The 16,334-nt window shown below is 36.8% G+C and overlaps 1 protein-coding gene across 1 annotated transcript in view; it reads right to left on the reverse strand.

The window, feature by feature from the left end:
• The window catches only part of Syt7 (Synaptotagmin 7), a 185,424-nt gene that overhangs the window by 44,317 nt on the left and 124,773 nt on the right, over positions 1–16,334 (reverse strand). Inside the window, exon 2 of the mRNA XM_067138880.2 lies at positions 9,256–9,403. Within this exon, the coding sequence (XP_066994981.1) occupies positions 9,256–9,403 (148 nt within the window). The remainder of the gene's footprint in view (positions 1–9,255; positions 9,404–16,334) is intronic.

The raw sequence follows: 16,334 nt of genomic DNA on the forward strand, positions 1-16,334 counted from the left end.
ATGATGATGATTAATAATCAACTTGAGGACCCGTGCTGCGCCACAGTATTCATTATAAATATGTCAGATAATTTGTTTTGATACGTCTGTCGTAGTCATATTGTTTTGCCTGCCCTTCTCAATGGTTTCATGAACATTTAATAAGAAGAGCGTTATGGTATGCCTTAGTTCGTAGTGAGAATTCATTCACTGTACCGAGCTCGATAGCTGCAGTCGCTTAAGCGCGGCCAGTATCCAGTATTCGGGAGATAGTAGGTTCGAACCCCACTGTCGGCAGCCCTGAAAATGATTTTCCATGGTTCCCCATTGTCACACCAGGCAAATTCTGGGACTGTACCTTGATTAAGGCCACGGCCGCTTCCTTCCCACTCCTAGCCCTTTCCTGTCCCATCGTCGCCGTAAGACCTATCTGTGTCGGTGCGACGTAAAACAACTAGCAAAAAAGAATAGCATCCACTGTAACGTCATCATGCCGTCTGTATGGTAAACATCTATCCAGATATTAGCTTTTTTGTTGTGCAATTCTTGATGTAAAGCTTGGTATTGTGTCGTAGAAAGCATTGGTATTTTTAATCGCTGTTCTATATAGAACGGTTGTCTTGTGAGCTCATAGTCTCAGAGGATCGCTTTATGCCAGGCAGAGAACTTTTTAAGATGGGGTCTGTTTGTACGTAGACTTTTTACTCTTAGCAGCATGTAAGTTATTGGGAACGCTCTGCCATCTGTTGAATATATTTGGCAGCTGGGAAAGGTTAGAGAACCAAAGAGTATCTTGCAGGGAATAGTATTCTTCCTTGATCAGAGAAAGTGTATACTCTCTGGTTTAACAGGTAGTAATCAAACATGGTTGCATGCAATGCCATTGCTAAAGATGAAAATCACACATATCGGAATATTAATGAAAGTGTTAGTCGCTTAACAACCTGCTAAATAGATAATGTGTTGCGGGTTAGGGTAAGCCTTCGCCTGCAATTATTGGAGTGACCATTTAATGATTTGATTTTTTGATTACTCAATTTGGCTGAAGTTGGAGACCTATTAATATATCATGATTCACCTGCAGGTAATTACTGAGAGAATAAAACAAAAGTGAAGCAAATATGCCCATTAGGACGGACGGACGGACGGACGTATTTGCAAAACTGTTATTAGTAAACTCTTTTAATATATAGAGATATTTTTCACTTATTTACGAAAAATCAAGAAACACATACGCTGTTTAAGACAGAATGACTTCATGGATATCACTGCACTTGAAGGCACACCAGCAAAAGAATTTGTGACCTGAAAGTAACCCAGGCGAAGTGGCTGGAGATATCGTTTGATTACCATACGAGTGTGAAGCTCGAGTGTTCCGTGAAACCTCTTCAGCCGTGGGAAACATGTGCAATAAGAAGAAAACGGGGAGATGAGTTCATTCTTCCTCTTCTTGATAGTCTGCCACGCCTTCATGAGAATACACTTCCCATCAGGGTGAAGAAAAGGAATAACCTTCTCCCGATGTGGGAATATCTACCAGACCAGGGTAGCAAAATAATATCGCTACGAATGTTTGAGGCCAAAATAATAACCTCATTCCTCTAGTACTATTTTTTACGAACTTGATGTTTACGACGGTGACTTAAATGGAAGGGAAAAGTGAACTAAAAAAAGCCACACGTTGATTTGGTGATTTTCAGAACGGATTTAAGACATTCTATCTAAATTAGGTACATGTGATAGCAGAGTATATGATATATACACCATTTTAAAATGTTTTGTCTGATTTGTAGTGACTTATGCAGAAAGAATGAAACTATTGGTACCGTTCTCTATGAGAAATTATTCTTAGTCAGCAAATATACTTTAAATGAATAAAGGGTAAAATCCTTTGATATCTCCACTTTTTCTTCTACAGTGCAATAAAAATGCATAGTTCCCAGTATTGTATGGCTTTAATGATGTTTATTAAGCATTACTTAAAAAGAATCACTATCTTATCTTCGCAGGTATTGCGAATTTCCAGAAATATATTATTTATATTAAGTCGTGAGGTAGGTTAATTTCCTCCAGACAAGTTTAATTTCTTATTACGAGGAGCACTACTTAGCAATGATGGTTTTTGTTTCATGTTCCTATATTAAGTGATTCTAGAGATAACTATTGACGTAATTAATGGTAGACTGCATCTCTAGTGTGGTAAGCATGAAGCGTGATTTGAAACTAGATACTACTTTTAAGGACATTAAAACCTGTTTTTTTTATCATTAGCTGAAAATAAGTGACTATGTACAGCTTTACATTCCGGTAATTAGATGTGAATACAATGCTTTACCGTATGAAATACCTAAATGCTAAAAAAACAAGTATAATCTCGCAAATTGTATCGAAGGTACTGTACAGCAAATTTGAAAATTAATTACTGTGTACATAACAAAATATTTCATTCAGCCTTCGAATACTGTAGGCTTACCATTGGCAATAATATAATTCCGTTCACGTATCCTTTCCCAAAGGAATAGCCGCTTGAAACCTGGGACATCATTTTAAGAGGATATTCAGAATGACCACTTTGCACTTTTGGTGACGTTCTTGAGGACAGTGTTGTGCAGATCGCAATGTTTTCCCGGATATTGTCACACACTACGCAGAAATACGTTATTTCATAACTTGTGTGGTTATTGGAGCTTCGGATCTACTCTGTCTTTACATTAGCCCCAGAGAAAGAAGTCTAATGGTTTTACTAAGTCAAGGGGAACGAGCCGACCATCCCACACACCCACCACGAACTATTCACCGATTTGGAAATTTGTCATTCAGTACCTCTCTGCTCACATATGCGAAAAGAGTAGGGCAATCGTCATTCTGGAACCACTTTTAGAAACAAGTTTCCAATACTACGTCCGCGAGCAGACCTATTGAAATGTTTCGAAGAAACGATGCGTTTAATGTTCCCGACAGGAAAAACAGGCCTATGGGAAAGTCATCATTGATACCATACCACACATTCACACTCCACTGTCTTTTATAGTCAGTCTGACGCAGCCAGTGAGGGTTTTCTACGAACTAGTAGTGAATGCTCCATCAATTCAAATGTGCATGCTTTGTGAACGTAGCTTCATTCTAAAGAAATGAATTATTATCCAGCAACGACTGATGTGCAGTGCTACATAATGCAGTTCATCAAAATTATAACGTGCGCACTTGATGCAGTGGCAAATGGTATGGATGAAATTTATTACGGTGTAAAATGCAGCAGACTCTGGCGGGACTTATTCCAGAATCACGTGCAAACTGTTCGTATACTCGCGTGTAGGTTTTGTAGCTACAACTGCCAGATCACAGACTTCGTTTCCTTCAGTGGTTGCGCTCATTGTATGTTGACGCGTTTGTTGTTTCCAGGTTACTATTGCTACAAGACCACCGTAGATCTTCGCTATTGTATGAGGTGAAGGACGCAGTCGATCAGGGTGTCATTCTATGTAAAATATCACCATTCATAATACGTTTCTTTGACAATCACCTTTCAGTAATGTGACGTACCGACTCTGCCCAAATATGTGTGACAAAATTGTGACGTGTCGGGTCACTTTAATGTTAATATAAATAAGTAATATATCATTGTTACTCCATAAACAATATCCCATGGGCGCCAGCCTTCAAGCTTATGGCTTGAAAACGAAAGTTGATAATTAATAATAATAATAATAATAATAATAACAATAAGACGTAATGAGACTCTAAAAACTCCCAGGGGTGGGGGTGACGGAACACTAACCATTAAATACATTTACTTGGAAGTTAAGGATCATTAATAAGAATTTCATAAAATACAAATTAAAACAGCTATTTATTAGGATGAAAAACGTGACGTAATGGCGTATTAACGAAATCTGAACTAACGAAAAAAGAAAAGAAAATTGAATGAAATAAACTGTAAAAAAATCAACTGTTGCGCGAAAACTTGCAGTAATTTATGCCATTAGCTCACCATTTGTAGACTCTGTTATGTAGAAGCTGATGATTGATGTATCTCTCGTACAGGTGGCGTCATCTCTTGTGGATTCCAGTCCTACTTCTGCTTTGTGTATAGTATACTAGCTGTACTATGACTTTCCTGCCTTTACACTTCCTACTGTACTCCTTACATAACGAGTCCTAATTTTAAAAGCAAAACCACCATGGGTTGGGGAGAATACACTTGTATTCTTCCGTCTTTCGGAACAGTAGCGTAACTAAATTCATAACAAAAGCTCTTCTGCCCTATACTAGTGAAAACCGGTCTCCCGTTGACTTGACCTCTCGTCATTGAGTTAATAGGTCCCAATGAGAGTAACTTTTGAGTAGTATACTGCTCAGGTGCGAAGTGAACCAAGTTAAAATCTTCTCAGATGAGCAGACGTAGAATCGTCGTAAGAGTGTCTTCCAAGAGTACGAGTACGAGTGTGAATGCGAGTATGAATGTCCTCTCCAGCTCTTGTCGTCGAGTATATAGGTTCCAAAATCTCCCTTCATCAATCATATCACATGGTCCAGTAAGATTCGAGGTCTCATCCCTTCTCCTATGTATTGCTGTGAATCCATCATCTTGCTTCATTACGTCTATTCACAAAGGCTGAACTTTCCCGCGGAAATAAAGCGTCAGGTAGCGAACTTCGAAAAGTAGGCCTTCATAAGGTTTCAACTGTCTCTTCATAGTATGGAAGGGGTACTGTCTCTCGTAAGCTTGATGACGTACATTTCCTGGTAATGGGCTGAAATTAGCCTGCTCTCCGGACACCAACAACCATGTTTTCATTTGGAGTACATAAAGTTAGATTAGAGTAGATTCTCCTGGCATATAAATAAAAATGTAAACACATTTGAAATAAACGATATAAATGATATTGACCGTGCAATTGTTCACCTCTATAATAAGGTCAATAATTCACGGAAGTATATCATTCCTGTCGCAGAAATCTCGCGCACTTACCTACGCGCGACGATGGTGCTGGTCACATTGTCAGCAATGACAATGGCAGAGGATGTATTTTACCGCCAAGTAGCGGTTTTGCATCTTGCTGTGGTTTCCAGACCATCAATAATAATAATAATAATAATAATAATAATAATAATAATAATAATAATAATAATGTTCTGGACCGTCGTCAAAATGTGCGGACCGCGCTGGAAACGGGTTCTGGCCGGGTAATGACTACGATTGCAGTCCGGCCGCGGGTTCAGTACCACCAAGGCACCCAAGACGACACCACGCCGGATCGCCTCAAGGATTTGATCCATATTCAAATTCTTATAGGAGAAGATGATAAAGATTTAGGGACCCAACTGGCGGGGTGGAATACCTGGACCTAGCCCGGGAAGTACGAAATCGATTGCTGGAAAGAAAGATTGAACAATGGGAGGAACTTTGCCGTATTCTCTCAGAAAACGAGTCAGATCACGAATTTTGGCGAATTCTCTCAGAAAACGAGTTAGATCTCGAATTTCGGCGAATTATATATAAAATGTTGAGCATTCAATTATAAATTTCCTTATAATACCGTAGCGAAGCATGGGTATCTTGCTAGTCTATATATATATCAAATAACTTGTCGTGACTGATTGACTGACTGATTCATCATCGCCGAGCCAAAACTACTGGACATAAAGAAATGAAATTTTGGGAATACATTCATATTAAGATGTAGGTGCTCGCTAAGAGACGATTTTTGGATATCACGCCACTAAGGGAGTTAAAGGGCGGGGGGTAAAATTTTAAAAACTAAAAACTATATCTCAAAACTTTAAAGTTTACAGATGTAAAAATTGGCATTTAGAATCTTCTTTAAAAATAAGGACACACATTTATTTGTTTTTCGAAAATCCCAATTGGAGGGGTGAAAAAGGGTGAAAAATGGGTTGAATGCCTTTAATCAGGATACCGGTACTTTTATCTCAGAAACTGAAGATATAACAGACCTGAAAATTGGTACTTTTGATCTCTTTTAAAAATAAAGAAACACGTATTTTTTGTTTTTGGAAAATACAATTAATGGGAGGGTGAAAGGGGGTGAATTTTTAAAATGAGTGTATTTATATCTCAAAACTTTGAAAGTTTACAGACGTAAAAATTGATATTTAGAATTTTAATTAAGAATAATGAAACACGTATTTTTTGTTTTCGGAAAATCCCAATAGGAGGGGCGAAAAGGGTTGAAAAATGAGTTGAATGCCTTTAATGAGGATACTTATATCTCAGAAACTGAAGATATTACAGACCTGAAAATTGGTATTTGGGATCTCCTTTAAATATAAAGAAACGTGTATTGTTTGTTTTTGGAAAATCCAATTAATGGGGGTGAAAAGGGGGTGAATTTTTAAAATGAGTGTGTGTATATCTCAAAACTTTTATTAAAGTTTATAGATGTAAAAATTGGTTTTTAGAATCTCCTTTAAAAATAAAGAAACGTATTTTTTGTTTTCGGAAAATCCCAATAGGAATGGTGGAAAAGCGTGAAAAAGTGGTTGAATGCCTTTAATGAGGATACTTGTATCTGAGAAACTGAAGATATTACGGACCTAAAAATTGGTATTTGGGATCTCCTTTAAAAATAAAGGAAGATGTATTTTTTGTTTTTGGAAAATCCAATTAATGGGGAATAAACAGGAGTGACAAATTGGGCTGAATTTTTAGAAAGACTATATCTACAGTATATCTCAGAAACTTAAAATGTTACAGACGTAAACATTAGTATTCGGAATCTCCTGTAAAAGTAAAGAGGCATAGGTGATTTGTTTTTGGAAACTCCAGTTAAGGGGAACTAAAAAGGGGGTGAAATTTTAAAATGAGCATTTCTACAGTTTAGCTCAAAAAGTTAACATGTGACCGAAGTGAAAAATAGTATTGTTAACTCTATTGAAAATAAAGAAACATGTATTGTTTGTTTTCTGAAAAACCACTTGGTTGGAGGGGTAAAAGTGATTGAAAATAGGGTTGAATTCTTTTAATTAGTATATTGATATCTCAAAAGCTGAAGATGTTACAGACGTGAAATATGGTATTTGGAATTTCCTTTAAAAATAAAGGAATACGTATTTATTGTTTTCGGAAATCCACCTATAGGGAGAAGGGAAATTGAAAAATTAGCTGAATTATTTGTATGAGGATACTATTATCTAAAAAACGAAAGATTTTGCAGACGTGAAAATTGGTATTTAGAATCTGCTTTAAAATTAAACGAACACGTATTCTCGGAAAATCCTATAGGGGGGAGGGTGGGAGGTGAAGAAATGAAAAATAAATTGAATTAATTGTATGAGGATACTTACATCTAATAAAAAATTAAAGTCGTTATAGACGTAAAAATTTATATTTGGAACTCCTTTAAAAACAAAGAAAAAAGCGTTCTTGGCGAAATTATTTTGAGGGACGGGGGTGAAAAGGAGTTGAATTCCTTTTATTTGGAGACATATATAAAAAACTGAAGATGTTAGAGTCGTGATAATTGGTATTTAGAAGATCCTTTACTACTAAAGAGACACGTATTTTTAACGGGAAATTCACTTAGGGGGGGGGGGGGGAGTGTGAAAGGATGTAAAAATAGTGAGTTCTTTTTCTGGAGAAATATCTCAAAACTGAAGGTCACAGGCGTGGATATTGGTATTTGGAATCTCCTTTAAAAATAAAGAAACACGGCTCCTTTTATTTGGGGGGGGGGGGGGGGTAAATCAACTCAACGGCAGTAGGGTGAAAAAGGAGTTTGAGACCAACTGATTTTATTGTTCATAATGTACTTATTCTGATCATAAACTGATCATTTTTAATCTTTCCTGGGTTCGTTTTCAAGAACCATCTTTTCATTTGGAGTACATAAAGTTAGATTAGAGTAGATTCTCCTGGCATATAAATAAAAATGTAAACATTTGAAATAAACGTTATAAATGACATTGCCCGTGCAATTGTTCACCTCTATAATAAGGTCAATAATTCACGGAAGTATATCATTCCTGTCGCAGAAATCTCGCGCACTTGCCTAAGCGCGACGATGGTGTTGGTCACATTGTCAGCAATGACAATGACAGAGGATGTAATTTACCACCAAGTAGCGGTCTTGCATCTTGCTGTGGATTCCAGACCAATAATAATAATAATAATAATAATAATAATAATAATAATAATAATAATAATAATAATAATAATAATAATAATAATAATAATAATTTTCTGGACCGTCGTCAAAATGTGCGGACCGCGCTGGAAACGGGTTCTGGTCGGGTAATGATTACTATTGCAGTCCGGACGCGGGTTCAGTACCACCAAGGCACCCAAGACGACACCACGCCGGATATCCTCAAGGATTTGATCCATATTAAAATGCTTATAGGAAAAGATGACAAAGATTTAGGGACCCAACAGGCCGGGTGGTATACCTGGACCTAGCTGGGAAGAACGAAATCGATTGCTGGAAAGAAAGATTGAAAAATGGGAGGAACTTTGCCGTAATCTCTCAGATAACGAGTCAGATCACGAATTTTGGCAGATTCTCTCAGAAAACGAGTTAGATCGCGAATTTCGGCGGATTATATATAAAACGTTAAGCATTCAATTATAAATTTCATTATAATACCGTAGCGAAGCACGGGTATCTTGGTAGTAAATATATATAAATGTACTGTATATTTTAAATATCTTGTACTTTATACATATTCACTTACTTTTATTGAATGAAAGGTAAAACCGTTATCATGTATTTACATCAGAAGTATAATGTGGCTAATGATTATTATTATTATTATTATTATTATTATTATTATTATTATTATTATTATTATTAAATTCAACTGTTATTTTATACATACATTTCCCGTCGCACGTACGCCTAGCGTATTTATGGACCGTATTTTTATCCGAAGGCCATTTTTCCAATGTATGGAGGCAAAGGTTTTTTTTGAATAGGTGATTTTGTTCATAGGAAGCCCTTTTTGGAACTTCTAACCTGAAATTGTATTACGACTTTGGTACTACTAATACTACTACTACTACTAAATTTTCGCCATGGCTGCCCTAGATAGACAGGTATCCTGAGACCCTAATTGTGAGGGATGAATTCATGTAGTTATATAGATAGATAGGCATATAGATAGATGGATATATATATATATATATATATATATATATATATATATATATATATGTAGATAGATATATAGATAGGTCAGGGTATTACCGAGCCATCTTTTATAACGACACACCAGTATAAGTTTTAGAATTTTGAATGAATTACCAAATATACTCACCCTCGAAGTAGAATGTTTCGTTCCACCGTGGGTTCAGTGTTCGCCGCTTGATTTTGGTCTCAAGACGATGCTTCTTGTCCGGGAGCAGTGTAACCCTCACGTAGGGGTCGGACGTGCCTGAGATGTCTTTCGCCGGTAGCTCTTTGGCCTGTAATGACAAAAAGCTTGTTGTGAAGACCAGTGTAAGTAACTCGTTACATAGTACACTTCTACAAGTATCAAACACAGTTCTTAAGGACTATTGACCGTGTGCTCACTACTTCATTTAAACATGTCCTGTTGTTGGTTTGTTTCTAGGAATGGGAGAGTTATTTGTCCCTTGGAGAGTTGCAGACAACGGGATTAATATGTGGACTGTTCGATTAGTTATTCAACAACCCATTCATGAGTATGGTTATAATAAGTAATGATACATTTGTAAAAGTACTAGGTTCGATTTCTGGTCATATCATAGATTTTCCCCGGACATAGATAATCTGATGTTTAATGCTTCTAGTTTGTGTATTTGGCAGCGATAGTGACTGTGGTTCCCTCCCATTAACCTCTTAAGACCCAAGGCTAAATTTAGACATTACATTTTTTGTTTAATGGGCTCTTAGATAACAAAATATGACAACATTGTAGAAATAATATTTTAGGCGGGGGACAAACTTTTGGCCATGGTGTCCTTTAGCGGTTCTCTGGGGAAATATTTCGACATTAACTTAATTTCTTTTCTGTTCAATTTGATCTTAAGGGGAAAAATATGACATACCTCCCAAATCAGTATTTTTAGAATAATTTAGAAGGGGGTTTAGAATTATTTTTGATATGTCTGGGACTATGTTAAAAATTAAATAATTGAAAAGGAGGTTCAACCTATTCAATACTAAAAGAAGGAAATGCAGTAATCACATTCCTATTTAAATGGGACCGGTTTCGACCTTAGTCCAGGTCATCATCAGCCGTAAAAAATGTACAATGTTTATGAATATTGGAGGTCAGTTTCACACTTTGATAGGCACAAAGACACGACACCACATTCTGTATGCACAAAGTCACAACACTATCAACTGATATACGAAGATCAAAAATAACTAGAAGTCGTAGACGAATAGATTTGTAGTAGAAAGCCGCCAGCTCCTGGTGATAAGCGCGGCACATTCAAGGTCATGCGCTGCGGTCGAACGCCAAAGTAGAGTGGAGAATGTTTTGAAGGTCTAGAATTTGTCACGGTTGCGGGAAGTTAAGTACGTATATAAAAATATACGACGCAAATCAGAATAATTGAGTGAGTACTTGTACTCCTGCTAAGTTCTTGGAAAACAGTTGACTTGAAAAAACAATTGTAGAGAGAAGAAAAAATGTAGTAAAAAGCGCAATATCGGAAAACAAATGAAAAGTTATATGCACAGTGCGCTATTTTTAAATGAAAAATTTTTAGGTTATGATTGAAGTAGTCGAAGTTGGTGCAAGACAAGAGTTAAAATTTGAAAGAGGAGAACCGAAATGAAGGTCGTGGGTTTTTTTTAGAGAAGGAAGAATAAATTAAACGAGGAAAAGTGATAGTGAAATAAGAGAAAGAATAAAAGAAATTGAAGTTAGATGGTAATGAGGAAGGATAAGATAGGGGAATGAAGGAGGGGTAGTTTAGGGTGGGTTAGGAGGGTGGGTTATTGGAGGTAGAAAATGTGGGTGGGAGCTATGTAAGGCATGGAAAATAGAATTGGGGTTTTGGAATTTGGAATTTTTGAGAAGAAGAATTAGGAAGTCAAAACGGATATTGGGTTTTTCAGAAATGTCGTTTAAATTGAAATTAGGGTTGAAGTACTGGTCAAGGTGGATAAAGCAATTTTCAGTAATGTTTGTTAATGATTTTAAGTATATTTAAGTCATTGTCAATACTGGTGAAACTATGCTTGGAGTCTTGTATGTGCTGTCCTATGGCAGAGAATCTGTTGTATTTAATGGCGTTGACATGTTCAGAGTACCTGATATTGAAGTTGCGGCCAGTTTGTCCGACGTAGGAGGAATTGCAGTTGTTGCATTTAAATCTGTATACACCAGATTTAGAAAAAGCATTACACTTATTTAGAGATTTAGAGTTGTGTAGGATATCAAGACTTCTATTGTTAGTTCTAAAAGAAATTTTCATATTATGTTTTTTAAAAATATTAGTTATTTTATAAGCATCCTGAGTGAAAGTGAAGGTGGAAAAAGCAGTTGGTTTAATTGTGTCTTTAGATAAAGTGGTTTTTGGACGGTGTTTGCATTTGTTTTTACATTTACACCGTGCAACCATCTATACCTTGCAATAGAAGAAGATACAAACATTACAGACATAAAACGCAGAATGTATTATGTATGATACAAAAAAGGGCAACAAGTTACACAAATTGACTGAGCCAGAAAAAGATAAAACACATAACATATCATATATATTGTCGCTAGATGTTAATAATAAAATAATATGTCCTCAACTGATGAGTGGAAGATCTTCTAAAGCCGTGCTGAATAGGCCACACAGACGTACGGACTGGAAGTTTACGGGTATACCATAATATTTATTTTACTTTTCTGTGATATGTAGTGTTTTAGCGGCAATAACTTCCTTCAACATTTAATTACATTTTTTACTTCTGTTTTTTTCTGGATTTCTGTTTCAAATTAATGGTTTCTGATACCTGGACGTGTTTCAACAAAACTTTTTATCTACAATTTGTCAGTTCAGATGTGGAATTGAATGTCGAACAATTTCGATAGGCCGATGATGGAGCTGATGTCTAGCATAGAAAACGGAAGTTTCCTGGGCCTTATCTAAGGCTGAGTAATTTTTTTTCGGTGACTCAAAATGAGCCATCAGAACAACAACAACGACATGGATTTCCATGTTTTTTCCTTTCCCTCACAAAACTATTGTCTTGACAGGGATGTAACCCACGAATCTAGGATAATGGGTCGGACGCACTGCCAGTGATTCACTACGGCAGCTTCCCTATCACTCACTTTGAGTGAATGTCACGACAGTATCTTCTTCCTCCTCAATTCCAAGACCAAAACCTGCACTTCAACTCATTACTTCAGATAATGCAATAACACAGTCCTTTTTGAGGATTTTTTTTTGCTAGTGGCTTTACGTCGCACCGACACAGATAGGTCTTATGGCGACGATGGGATAGGAAAGGACAAGGAGTTGGAAGGAAGCGGCCGTGGCCTTAATTAAGGTACAGCCCCAGCATTTGCCTGGTTTTTGAGGATCTAGTCATGCACATGGTCTGTCTGATGACTATCAAGGCAAGGGATATTGCTCTCCATACTTGTTCCAGGTTCTTTGCTTTAATGTTTTCTTTATGACCTCCCGCAGTCAACTCATGTTTTCCTCCAAACTTATGACATCTGTGAAATCTCTAATTTTCCTATCTTCCATGACCTATCCTTCTCCTTGCCCATTTAGGTGCCGTTCACTAGGTCAGTTCGTGACACAAGTCGAGATAATTTTGCGCAATTGAGCATATTGGACAATAATTTCAAATTCACTTACTCTATTAAACAGACATAAAGAAGAAAATTCGTAATAACAAAAGGAACGTGTTTGTATTGCTAATTAATTAAATAATCTACGATATTGTGAATGGATGTAGTGCATATTTTATGTATAAGTGAAGTGAGTATCACGTTTCTTCTCTGTATTTCTTTTCGGCTTCATATAACAAGAACGCTACAGAACATAATTTCATCCAACGTTTTTAGAATCTACGACTCCAGCGATAGGTTTTAGTGTTTATATGACTACAAAATCACAGTTTATGCAAAGATTTTAATTGTTATATTCATTTTCCTCGAGATTTATTTCAACGGTAGATCAACTTCAATTGAAATTCTGTTACAACTTTTTCTGTTAATTTGTATAGATAAAACGATTTATTGAAGCAGACTGTGTTTCTACGAAGTCTGGAAAAATTTCAACAAAACTTCATGTTTACAATCGGCCAATTCAAATGTGGAACTGAACAGAAGCACGGGGATTACAGAATATCAAAAGCTACTTTTTCTTTTTCACGATTAATGGCTCTGGGAGAAATGTCATAATAATGACTTTTTCTTTCATCGTCAAACTGTATGAAAATATATCATGTGGACGAGTCAATGGGAAAGGAAAAGAAAAGCGTGTGATAGGTGACGGCTGTGTACTTATAGCCTACATTGTTTGAGAGTGAAATAATATTACTAACCTGTCGGTGATGAATAATCTCTATTAGTCCTCTGATAAGTTATATACATTTTTCAGACCAATGGTTATCTTTTTTTGCTGAAATAAATTCTCATCCTGGGCTATTTCACATATTGTATATTAGTTTATCTTTAGTTATTAATGTGAAATGAATGACCTTTTATTACTATGCAAACAAAACGGATGGTGCTACAGCCTCGATGAACCTTGACCTGTTAGCGACCTCTACTCAATCCGAAAGCCCGTAGGTTACGTGATGATGCACATTCAGCGTGATTAATCCTTATTACAGCCTTCTATACTGGGACGCTCACCGTCAGACAGATCCTTTATTATTGTTCTCAACCGGGCAGGGTGGACCTCGAATCAGACCTCAGATTCAGGTAAAATTCCCAGACCTCATCGGAAATCGACCATCAGTCCTTCTGTAGGAGGTAGTATTGACCACGAAGCCGGCTTTGTTACAATGCATTTGTAATCTCATTTCAATATGAAATGAATTTAAATTGTTTAATTTGATCACCAAGGTGATTTAGTTTTATTCTCTCTCTTTGTTTGCTAGTGGTTCTGAAGGTTTTTCGGCGACGCAGGAAATAGGAAAGAAACGGCCATGGACTTCAAGTTACAGTCATAGAATTTGCTTCGTGTGAAAATCTGAAAACCATTTTCAGGGGTGCCAAGAATGGGATTCGAACCATCTCCCAAATGCAAGTTCACAGCTTCGCGATACTAAGCACACGGCCAAGGGTGTAATTTAGTATTTAATACATGTTGACTGACTGAAAGGACCAAGTTAACTGCTAAGCCATACTTAAAAATAGGTTTTTAAAGAAATCTTCTTGACCGATCACGCATTGCTCAAGAAGCCATAACTCTTATTCTTTCACTAATGATTCAATAATCAGTCTACATAGCATAGGTTTTTCAGTATTCACAGGATATATGCATAGCTCATATCCACAAACACCCGTGCCCTGCAGGATAAGATAAACCCTTCGGATGAAGACCTCGATCGAATATATTTTAGACTAAACTTAATTTACAATGATTTCAGATTATTGTCTGTCTTTTGCTGCTGTAAAAGAACTTAAGAGTTTATTGTTTACTTTTGGTTACGATATTTTTCCTGTTCTGGAATAATCTCCTTTATGAGGGCTAAGATATACATTTGATCTCTCGACAATATTTAAATATCTTTACTCCTTCCAAAATTCTTGCTTTCTTCATAACTATCATTATTATTATTATTTAAGAAATTATTTCTTCATGTTCACCAGGAGGGGTTATTTTTTTAACTTTTCCAGTCTGGAAAAACACTTTTATTTGAATTGCTTTACGTCGCACCGACACAGATAGAACTTATGGCGACGATGGAATAGGAAAGGGCTAGGAGTGGGAAGGAAGCGGCCGTGGCCTTAATTAAGGTACAGCCCTAGCATTTGCCTGGTGTAAAAATGAGAAACCAGGGAAAACTATCTTCAGGGCTGCCGACAGTGGGGTTCGAATGTAAAAATTAATACAAGATTGATACACAGGCCTACGAGAAAATACCTCAAAAAATAAAAAGTTAATCAACACCTCTAGGTTTCAGGTAAACATCTTGTATCGAGACTAACAGCCTATGATAAAGAATAGGACAAGTGAATCACCCACATAACTATATGCAAGAATTTTTCACGATGGGTGTTTTAGAAAAGATTCCAACTTGTTCAACTGTTAAATCATGAGCTATTAGAATGGAAGGCAATCGTGGAGGGATCTCAAGTCACCATCACTAAGAAACCAGCATATTGAAGCCTGCATGAGAGATTTTGTCTACGTCATCAGATTTTTTTGGTTAGTGGTTTAACGTCACACTAACACATGGATGGGAAAAGGCTAAGGTTGCGAGGCTTTGATTAAGGTGTATCCCCAGACTTTTCTTGGCGTGAATAAGGAAAACCACGGGGAAACACCTTCAAGGCTGTTGACGGTGACGGTGTGATTCGAACCCTCGATCTCCCGAATGCAAGCTAACAGTTACACGACTCCGACCGCACGGCCACCTCGCTCGGTAAGCCATCGGATGAGTAAACATAATGTCCCTTTTTCTGTAAGTGTAAAACTCAATTGAATAGATAGCGCCGGAAAGGGCATCTCGTCGTAAAACTGTGGTTAGGCTTGCTTTCTTGCGCGTGAAATGTAGAGTAGTTTGAAGTATATCAGCTACCTGTTACTATATTTTTGGTTGTTTTTGTTATTTTTGGTAGTATTTCACTTAGCTATACCTTGCGTTAGCATAAGTCTTCTGACCAATTAAATTTATGTCAGATTCCGAAATATTAATATCAGATTAATAATAAAATATTCTCCGATATACATTAATCTGTAATATATGATCATAGGTACGGATCTCCAGCGGCTGTGTTTGAAATTACATAATATTGCATATGAACTTTTCCAAGGTCACGTATCAATGTATGCTGTAATAAGTAAGTTACAGGAGTGTGAACGGCTGCGGAGAAACCTCGAAAACGTTTTGATATGGACAGATGACAATGGTTGATGGTAATCGGGGTGAAAAGTCAGGGTGTAAGTTTCTCCAAGAGATAAAGTCTTCTCAGTTTTGATTGCCGCGTTAATGGAATGCCAGAATTTTGTACCACAGGATTACTTTTACGTGCTGGTAAATCTACCAACACAAGGCTGACGTATTTCAGCATTTTCAAATATCACCGGACTAAACTGGGATCGAAACCACTAATTTGAGCTCGGAAGGTCAACGTTCTACCAGCTGAAATATTCATCCCGGCCACTATTCTCCTTCTTCTTCTTCTTCTTCTTATTATTATTGCATACATTTTCATTATAGACTGTTATGCTTTTCAGC

Source organism: Anabrus simplex, chromosome 1, assembly GCF_040414725.1.
Source record: "Anabrus simplex isolate iqAnaSimp1 chromosome 1, ASM4041472v1, whole genome shotgun sequence".
NCBI classification, from domain to species: domain Eukaryota; kingdom Metazoa; phylum Arthropoda; class Insecta; order Orthoptera; family Tettigoniidae; genus Anabrus; species Anabrus simplex.